Source organism: Arachis ipaensis, chromosome B06 (genome assembly GCF_000816755.2).
Source record: "Arachis ipaensis cultivar K30076 chromosome B06, Araip1.1, whole genome shotgun sequence".
Taxonomy (NCBI): domain Eukaryota; kingdom Viridiplantae; phylum Streptophyta; class Magnoliopsida; order Fabales; family Fabaceae; genus Arachis; species Arachis ipaensis.
In genome coordinates this window covers 15702299-15712501 of record NC_029790.2, presented here as the reverse complement: position 1 = coordinate 15712501, position 10203 = coordinate 15702299, and the positions used below count along the sequence as shown (strand labels likewise).

Sequence of the window (10203 nt, the reverse complement as noted above, 5' to 3'; positions counted from 1 at the left end):
TTGTTTGTCCTTTTGTTTTTATGTGGATTAGGAAAATTAAAGACATTAATTTATTGGTAGGTAGGTGTATCTGGCTCCATGCTGCTGTTAAACAAGAAAGTGAGAAGTTATTACTTCTAAGATCGTCATTCTGTTCTTTCTCAGCATAGAAAAATTGCAGATGAAACAGTTGCAACTCACTAACAACTTTAAACTTATGCTCTTTTAAAGATGAATATAGGGGAATGCTTTTTCACCCCCATTTTTGGTTACTTGAATGCAATATGGAATCTGGTTTTGTTTGCTGACAGCAGCTTATCTTGTGTGATTTTCATCTATATAAAACTGATAGCCTTACAACATCAAACTTTTTCATTGGTCAATTGTGCTCAAGATTGTAATATAGATAGTTCTCAGATTCATTTATATAAAAAAACCTATTAATAGGACTAGTTTAATATATATGTTTAGAAGGGCTTAATCTACTGCATTATTGGCAACTTTATAGTCATAAGCTAAAAACACCTAACAAGAAAGCACTGAAAAGAAATGAGAATGTGAATCAGTTAGATCTGACACAATGCCATAATATGCAACTTTTTGAATTCATTAGTCATTACTGCATTTTGGTGAAATTCCTATATTTTCTAGTTACAAAATCTTATTCTAAGAAAATGTGCTGACAAGTGAAAAGTCCAAATAAAAAGGAGATGGTGAAGGCAAAAATTGTCACAAGCCTTTTAACCACACCCCCAAAATCTAGCTGCTGCAAAACCAAAACGTAAGATCTGCACTATGTCTCCCTTTTAAGAAACAACTAATAAATAAATTACGTATGTTAAATCAAAAAATAAATCAGCATCCCTCCATCAGTCTGCGCGTGGCAACAAGAAGCTAAAGCCAGAATTCTCACGGATTAATGGTGGGGGCTCTATATCAGATATATCCATCTGTTCCATCGACTTTGATATGTCATCAACAGAAAATGGAATGCTGCAAAGTAGATACTTCCAAACGGTTAATGGCAAAGGTATTGTAAAAAATTATCTCATATGTTTGCGACTAGAAATAATCAGATCTATGACATTGCCGAACAAAATATGGCATACCTTGAATCATCATCCAACAGGAATGAATTACTAACGGCATTATTTGAATCTTCAGTCATCAACACTCTCATATTGGATATGACCTAGATGAAAAGAAAAAAATTGAAACAGAAAAGTTCAACATAGTTTTATACTTGAATTGTGGACTTAGTTTAAGAAATAGTTTGCTGTAAGAACTTACATCAGGGGACACACTGTGTGTGCCATACTTGTCATCCCAGTACATAGTACTTATTCGATATAACTGTTGTATACTAAGTACCTACAAATAGAAAATTCACAATTATAGCCAGGTATTTGGAAAAAGTGAATTTATAAGTAGAAAGAGAAAGTATTCACTTACAGGACATAGGTCATGACTTATTTCATCCAGCGTTTTCTTTGGTTTTTGATGTATGACCTAAATTAGTAACGGCATAAAATATTAGTACTGAATTCTTAACTTCTATTCACATGGTTCATAGCCAATATAGGATAGAAATATATATATAGATACCAGAAATCCTATAGCCTGTCTTATATGTTTGAGTTCATCCCAAGCTGAGCCTGCATACTGCATTTTTTTCCCCCAAGAGAAATATGGAGGGAGAGGTATTAAGTATATATATAAAAGAACTGTGTAGTATAACAAAAAAACAATGTGAAATAGTTAATGCACCTCATCTGTTGCTTTATAACACCAATGCTCCAATTCAGCCAAACCAGCTTTCACATATTCTCCGTTGCTAAATGAGCAGCACTCTCGTCTTAAGAGAAGACTGTAAAGGAAAAACAAATGAATACACAAGGCATTAAACCTGAATTCTGATTCGAAGAACAGAAAACTACCACAAAACAATGGAAAACAGAACAAACTAACCTGTTGAAAAGTTGGACGTTAATGAATGAAAAAATTTGGGTGAACACCTTACGAACCAAGAATGGAGGAACCTGCCAAAATGAAAACAAAATCGGAAAATTTAAAGCAAGCTAGTTTAATAAAGTAACATAAAATAAATAAAGCATACATAACACGGGGGCAAAATGTTGTTGTACTAACATGATTTGCTTTTAGAGTATTTAAGAAGTTTCCAAGGCTCTTAACTATCCCTTGCCAATGTGCAATCAAGGCTTTCTGGGCTTCGGTGTTTGCAACTGAACGTGATGATCCCTTAACCAAGCTTGCTCTGGATGTTCTTGGTGCCTGTCTCATATTGCATTTAAAAACAGTTACCCTTTGAGAGGAAACTTTGCAAATGAAAAAGCTTTATGAGCTTGTGAACGCATGCATGCATGATAGACATGTACATAGAAACTAGTGAATGAAGAAATCATCAAACCTGAATGCACAATCCAAGCAAAGGAGAAATTTCTTTCTTCAAATTATCTCTGATCATTCCATATATCTTTTCCACATAAGCTGTAAGCTGCTGTTTGAAAAGCAAAGCTGGGTACTTGGCTTCAACTTGTCTTAATGCATCCACTCCACCATTCATGCCACCATTGATGAGGGAAAGGTTCACTCCCCCCGGTGCTCCACGGAAACTCTGAAACAAAATATAGGAAAATAAATCACCATGCTGATCTGAAGAAGCAAAATGTTAAAATCTGTTAGACTGAGAAGTTACACTTACTTGTGTCATCCTTCCAAAAAGAGTTGCTGATGAAGAACGACGGCGTTGAGGAGCCATTCCAGCTGCACCACTCGCTTTAAGGGTGCGCTGGAGTAACAAGAGAAGCGTAGAAGCATTGGATAACCAATAAGCCAAGACATCATTGTTCTCCTGTGTCTGAAGCCATATAAAAATGTCAGTGAAATGAAATCTGCTGAGAAAGAAGAGGAAGTTTGGAAGATAAATGTAGCACATGAAAATTGATACATTTCACACCTCAATTGCATGCCCAATAGTTTGGATTATGCGATCGAAAACACTGGTACGCTCAACTTCAAACGATCTCCAATGCAATAGGCATTTGTATATGATACAGGCTGCAATTGGTCTATTTCCAGCAAAGCCTAAATGTTGTGCAACGCATCTAATGAGCAACTCTTGATTCTCTTGCTGTTTCTCATTCAATGACTTCTGTGGCTTATCCTCCATTTCAGAGGATTCTCTGTGGTTCATTGATGGACTATGCATCTCCTGGATAGTTCATAAGAAGATAGAGAACAAGTTAAAAATCCACATATGCATAATATACCTAAAAAAAGTAACAATGATTTGAATAAATTCAGTTACCAAAGATGGCTTAGACTCCACTGCAATATGTCCACTCTCAACTCTCTATCAAAACAAAATTTAAAAAAAAAAACTATATTAGCAAAAAGTTATTTAAACCAACTTAAAAGATTCTTATTGTTAATCCTGTATGGTGGTTCGTAAGTTCATTAAAAGGACACCTGCATAATTGATCTGGAGCGGCCTGAGAGGAACTTGTTAGGAGACATGGACAGAGCTTGTTGACGTAGAACTTGATTCTCTGATTCTAAATTATGAATCTTCTCTTCCAGCCTAATCAAACAATTATGAGGATTTAGTCTTCTCAAAAACTTAAGGATGAATATGAGTCACATGATATTAACATTGATTCTACTGTTCATTATTTGTATTACCTGTGTAGTGATTCTTGGAGCTGACGAACCTTCTTCTCTGTGTCTTCTAATTTGTGAGTCTTTTCTTCACTCGAAACTTGGATTTCATTATATTTCTTTTCAAATTCATCAGCTTTCTGTTTTTCCGTCTCAAGGGAAGTCTGTTCAAAGATAAAGGCACAGGCAACACAAATTAGTTGTGATAATCATTAGGCACCTACATGAACTTAAGTATATCACTATGAGCATAAGATGATATCAAATTAGTCTATAAGAGTAGTAAAAGATTTGAAATGTTGAACATGGTTACCTTTAGCCTCTCAACTTCCGCTGTTAGTGCGTCAATCTTTGCAGTGTCTTCAACAATAACCTCCTTTTCTTGGATAACCGGAGTTGCTTCGATGGTAACCTTCTTTACATTCTCTCGCTCCTTGACAAGCAGAGCATTGGTTTCATCAAGTTTACCCTGCATCTCCTGTAATGAATTCTGCAGTTTCGATATCTCTTGTGCTTTAGACTCTTCGAGGTTGGTCTGCAGAATTCAACATAGTTTTCTTCAGGAGTTATAGTATGCATGATTTTGTAAAGATATCAAAAAATAACAAAGTCCACCAACTTATATCTAATTGCAAAACAAACAACACTCTCACCCGCAAACTTTTTTCTAGTTGGAGACGCCAGGTGAGTTCCTCCACCCTTTTCTCAAGTTTGTCCTTTGCTTCTTGAAGTGCACCAGTTTCTCTTGCAGCCTAATCATGCAAATCAAAAGATATGTCAACTTAGAGTAGGAAAAAAAAAAGATAAGAAGCTTAACTATTTCATTTTTAGCCATTCAAAAAACCACCAATAAGAGGAACTAAAAGATCTGGGAGCACAGAAATGATGCTTGACATTCAGATGATGCCCATAGGGATTTGATATTCCCTTCTGTTGTTCACTACAAGCTTTATTTTGCATCTGTTTCACATGTTTCATGTACAACAACCACCAATAAGAGGAACTAAAAGATCTGGGAGCACAGAAATGATGCTTGACATTCAGATGATGCCCATAGGGATTTGATATTCCCTTCTGTTGTTCACTACAAGCTTTATTTTGCATCTGTTTCACATGTTTCATGTACAACATAAGAACATAGTTAGAGAAACTTACCATCTTCAGTTTCCTGAGTTCTCTCCTGGCCATCTTCCCCCTCCATCTGCATTGTGCGACTATTGCTCCTACCTTAAGCCTCTTGTAATATTTAGAAGCTCTGTGGCACCTATAACGAGCCTGCCATATTTGGACAGAGATTTTAAAAACTGATCGTGCTTGTGGCCGGTCCTGATAGACATTACAATAGTCCAACTCAAATCATACCTGAATAATGATTGAGGCTTTAGTCTGTTTTCTAAACTTGAACTCTTTAAGGGATGCCACAGCCCTTAAAGCTGTTTGTAAGGTAAGAACTGATGCGTGGAGTTTCCTATATGATTTCCTAGCTTCATATCTGCGAGCATGCTTCTGAATTTTTATTGCAGCTGCTTTCCTCCTCATGTTCTGATAAAGTTTGCATGCAAGGTTTGCTGCACAATGTGTCAGGCTTATTAACGTGTATACATTATTGCTTAACCATAGGATATTGCACCTATCATAAAAAAACGGTTTAGCTGTTTAACTTGTAAAACACCTCACCTCTGCACACAGACTGCACGAATATCGTCTTCGTCCGCAATGAAAGATAATGTTGTCGAGCTTGATAGGTTCGTACACGCCGTTGGATAGTTTTTGCTGCATTGCTGAGTACTTGAGCCCTACGAGCATCTAGTTCAGCCATCTGACCTGCCCTTAGGAATACCTTTGTTTTTCCAATCTACAACAGTTGACAACAATAAAATGAAGTCCGGCCATAAATGTCAATTAAACATATGCCTTTTTTATGATTGTACAATAGTCTTGATAATATTCATGTATAGACTTATAGGTGAAAAAGGCACTATGAATTATGAAACATATGGAAGTACCTGATATCCAGCAAGCCCCATTTTTTCTAGAATCTTTTGGCAAACAACCTTCTCATCGTGGCTGCCACAGGTGAAAAAACATAGCAGATCAACAATATTGTCTTTGGTAGAAAAGTATCTGGAAACATCAATTCCAAATCTTCGGTTCTGACACAAAAGATATGCTACAAGAGTTCTTACTGTGAATCTGCGATCTCCGGGGCGAGGAGGCTAAACCGATGCATAAATTCAAAGAAAGCACGCCGAGTAGGGTAGCCCGCGCAACTAATTCTGATTGCCTCTAAAACACCCTGCAGGGAAAACAGTTAGAGACAACTCTGAAGAAAGGCTAAAATCATGAAGAAACTATGGATTTATATTTGTACAAATCATCATTCAAGGAAGGAGATAAAAAGAGAACAATCAAAGCATACTCACACCACAACGAAGTTGTTGCATAATGTTTTGATTCTCAAAAATTGCAGGCTTCAGGAGGTTGTTTGGTTTCACACATCTAATGTAATGAGGCTCTGTAGAGTTTAATGTATCCATCAGTGACTGCAGTTGTAGCTGCACCATTCAGGATACCAACACAAGGTTTATTAGCTTCCATATCTACAGCTCTATTTTGATAGAACTGACATGATCTTATACATATATCGATGCAATAAAAGGTAACAGTGTCCAAAATTTTGATAATGAAAACTAGAACAAGAGTGATACCTTAAAGCGAGAACCAATTGAAGAAAATTTGGAAGATTTTGATGTCTCTTCTGGAAGTGGAGGAAAAAGGCCAGCTACAAAAGAACATTTGGAAGCACCCAGCAAATCTTGATACTCAGGGACAACATAATCCTTGTTTTTGTCTAGAAATTGATCAGACTGGTATTGTACCTGCATATTAAGGACAGTTAGCATTAAGAAGAAAAAATGTCTCACTTTGCTGAAGCTTCTGATATGAGAATAAGTCATACCTCGCCTGCATAATGAGAAATAGTGAAATCTGTCCGAGACAATTTTGGCTTAATGAAGCGCTTATGATTCTTAAATGTCTGATACAGTTTGTTTGAAAACGTTTCATGTGTTGACTTTGGAAACATGCTGAAAAACCAGGGGAAAAGTGAGAACGAAAAATCAATTGGACATGTTATGTAATTTGGAACTTCAGATTCAAAGCACAGACAACAATGGATCAAATTATTTTTGCCACCAAAAACGAATACAGAATCACCATAGCAAGCCATGAACTTATATAAAAAACAATGTCTTACCAAGCTTCATCAAGGAGAGCAATGATTCCACCAGGTTTCTGCAAATGAAAAAAGGCTTTATTTAAATTGACTGCTTATAAACTCAATAAGTGAAGTGTAAGAAGAGAAAAACAAAAACAACCTTTTCAATAAGGTCCAAAACATCTTGGTTGTCAACAAATTCAATGTAGCTCCAATTGATCTCCTCCTTTGTATATTCTTCTTGTTCCATTTTAAATACGTGCTGAAATTCATAATCAAAACCAAATTAAGAAGGGTTATAATAGTCGTAAGCATTTTTTCTAGAAGTGGTTATTGTGGTCTGAGACTTTGCCTGATTGAAATGTTGCTGCAACTTCTCATTTGTGAAATTAATGCAAAACTGCTCAAAGCTGCAGAGCATGATAGGCTGAAAATGAGTTACAAAGAATTGAAAACAAGCATAGGGTGCTTTCAATATCTTCCATTAATGAAGTCTAGTGGATGCACTTCTAAAACTACATATTACCTGTTGGTTTTAAAGCTTTCAAAGCCATAAATATCAAGGACTCCAATCAAACATTTAGAAGTCGCGTCTTGTCCGATCGAATTGTTAATCTTGTCCACCAACCTAGTAACAAATTAAACACATTAGTGGAGCAGGTTTTGAATAGCTAGAATTTGATTATATTTTTTTTTTCTTAATTACCAGTCAAAGAGTCTAGAATATATTGTTTTCGCCAAGCCATCTCTGCTTATTGCTGCGCTTTGCGGATCGAGGCTCCGTTTAATAACTTCCTCTGGGGTGATCATCACACGCTTCACTAATGCATCTTCCAAACCAGCAAGATCACACCTGATCAAGTGAAAAATACAGTATAACTAAAATCATCTTAAAAGTGATTGAGAATCAAGTTGACATAGGAGTAATAACTCAATCTTACATGAGAAGCTCAGCAGTGGTTTTCAGGTGGAATTTGGCGTTATCATCTTTTGGAACAGATGAATCAGCTTCCTTTCCTTTGGTAAACGCAATGTTACCAAGATGAAGAATAGCAGCAACTACTCTGAAAATTGCTTCCTGGCAAAGACGCAATGATAATGATTCAAATTGTTCTGTCAAGAAGCCAAATTCATTCTTTCCAAAAAGAGATACATTATAGATACCTGATCCTTTTGGCTTATTCCAACAATGTCCATAGCTCTTCTAGTGGCAAGATACTCGCGAGCATCGCTTATATCGGCCAGTTCATAACATTTTGACTGATTAAGGTAATGAAATGTTTTAGGATGTCCTAATTTGTATTTCTCAACTTCCTGTTAGCAGAAGAAATTGCAACGAGTTTACATAATGAAGCGAATCATAGCAACTATAAGTAGATTAAGTGGGGCGCAAGTTACCTCCTGCGGTGCAGCACAGAGAAGATAGAAGCAGTGGTAATTGCGTTCAGGATCATTTACTTGACAAACCCTAGATCTTTCTAGAAGGTATGTTCTAATGGCTGCTCCTGAGATTCTTCCATTCTTATCAAATTGGATCTCAACGAATTTACCAAATCGACTCGAATTGTTGTTCCTCACAGTTTTAGCATTTCCAAAGGCTTCTAAAACTGGATTTGACTGCACTTAGATCCAGTTTATTCAAAATCCCCAAATGAGTCAAAATTCAAACATAAAAAAAAAAAAAAGAAAAAGAAAAAACGAGTGGTTTATTTGCATCGTACTTCAAGAACTTGCTGTTCAACTGTTCTTCCTTCGGTGGCAGCCCTTCCTCCTAAATAAGCAAGGTATCGCATAAGCATTTTCGTAGTTTCAGTTTTACCGGCTCCACTTTCTCCACTGACAAGAATTGAATTGCTTTTTCCTTCGTTAATCATAGCCCTGATTGATAACAAATTCATGAAATCACCACCGAATTATACAGAATATAAATCCAATTGTGATGATTAATTAGGTACGTAACATACCTGTAAGCAACATCAGCAACGGCAAATACATGAGGGCTTAATTCACCAAACGGTGCTCCCTTGTATTGTTGCATCATGTGTGCATCGTAAATGTGAGGTAGCCTTTGGAATGGATTTATAGCAATCAGAATGTTTCCAGTGTATGTCTGCCATGGCAACAACAATATAGATATAGATCTTAATTCTTATTGATCGATGACGAATAGAAATTGAAAGCCTTAATTATTATTACTTACATATATTTCATTCAATTCATATCTACTTTTCAAGTTCTGCAAGACTCCAGGCTCGTGCAAATACGAGAGCTTGGTCATATCATCCACTCCGCCAGCAGGAGCTTCCATATCCTTGGGATATATCTTTGATAACTTTGCAGTAATCTGAGGTCCATGCATGCATGGTTGTGGTTAGAGAAAAAGAATAATAATTAAGTAAACGAAAGAAAGAAAGAAAGAAAGAAAGATAGGAACCTTCTTTCCATTGGATGTGGCGACTTCAACATCCTTGCCAGTGATTTTAGAAACCTGTCCATCGAGCCAAGCTTCATCTGGATCTTCAACCCAGACGTGAGACCCCACAATGATATTCACTGGAGTCCCCTGCATCATGCAAAACAGATCAGATCATGCATGCATGCATGCATGCATGCATAGAAAGAGAAAGAAGAAAATAGATCGATAACGTACCATTATTGAGGTGCAAAGTGGGAAGGGCTAATAAGGAGTATTAATTGTTATCATCATGTTATGTAAAGTGTTGAAGATGATGTAACGTAGTGTGGAATGAAGTGGTAGTAAGTTTGGATTGTGAATGAGTGAGTGAGTGGCCACATTGTTCAAAGGATGGGAGGCCCTGTAACTTCGCCAACACCACCTTCGATCTTCTTCCCTTTCCTTCCCTTTCGCCAACTTGTGGCTACAATTCTTATCGATCTCTTTCTCTTTCTCTTTCTCTCTAACAGAATAATTCGTCTCTCTGTCATATATAAATCCATTCAAATATTCAATTTATTGTTATATAAGATTTTCATACTAAAATATTCATCTATTACATGCGTAAATTATCTACAATCTTGTGTGTTTATATATACAAGCAACATAACACAAATTTTTTTTTTTCAAATATTCCTATTTTACTTTTGACCTAGCTTTTTTTCTTAAATTTATTTTTACAAGAATTTTTATTATGATGAAAATATGTTATTAAAATATGAATGAAGTTTTAAAATAAAATTATATTCGTTCTGTTTGACTTTTATGTTTTATGTTCCTATTATATTTTTATCTTTTTAACATTTAACTCATATATTTGTATTTATATATATGTATATTTCTTTACATACTAGCTAGCTAGTAGACTAGTAGA

The 10203-nt window shown here is 36.0% G+C and overlaps 2 protein-coding genes across 2 annotated transcripts in view; one reads left to right on the top strand and one right to left on the bottom strand.

Moving 5' to 3' along the window:
* Positions 1–145, top strand: part of LOC107645795 (F-box protein At5g03970) — a gene marked incomplete in the record, with an annotated part of 2554 nt that extends 2409 nt beyond the window's left edge. Inside the window, 1 exon segment of the mRNA XM_016349911.2 lies at positions 2–145.
* Positions 8–9808, bottom strand: LOC107647992 (myosin-11-like). Its single transcript, XM_016352024.2, has 36 exons — positions 9309–9808; positions 9075–9218; positions 8839–8984; positions 8596–8752; positions 8273–8491; positions 8039–8188; positions 7816–7952; positions 7581–7727; positions 7401–7502; positions 7227–7284; positions 7035–7136; positions 6914–6951; positions 6617–6743; positions 6366–6536; positions 6081–6212; positions 5844–5953; positions 5664–5724; positions 5335–5512; positions 5020–5225; positions 4813–4932; positions 4311–4409; positions 3971–4192; positions 3682–3821; positions 3469–3580; positions 3308–3352; positions 2957–3211; positions 2702–2857; positions 2408–2614; positions 2128–2271; positions 1948–2018; positions 1747–1846; positions 1585–1641; positions 1432–1488; positions 1270–1350; positions 1089–1171; positions 8–972 (listed from the first exon to the last, which is right to left on the bottom strand). The coding sequence occupies exons 1-36, from the start codon at positions 9444–9446 to the stop codon at positions 849–851; spliced, it is 4596 nt and encodes a 1531-aa protein (XP_016207510.2). The 5' UTR covers positions 9447–9808; the 3' UTR covers positions 8–848.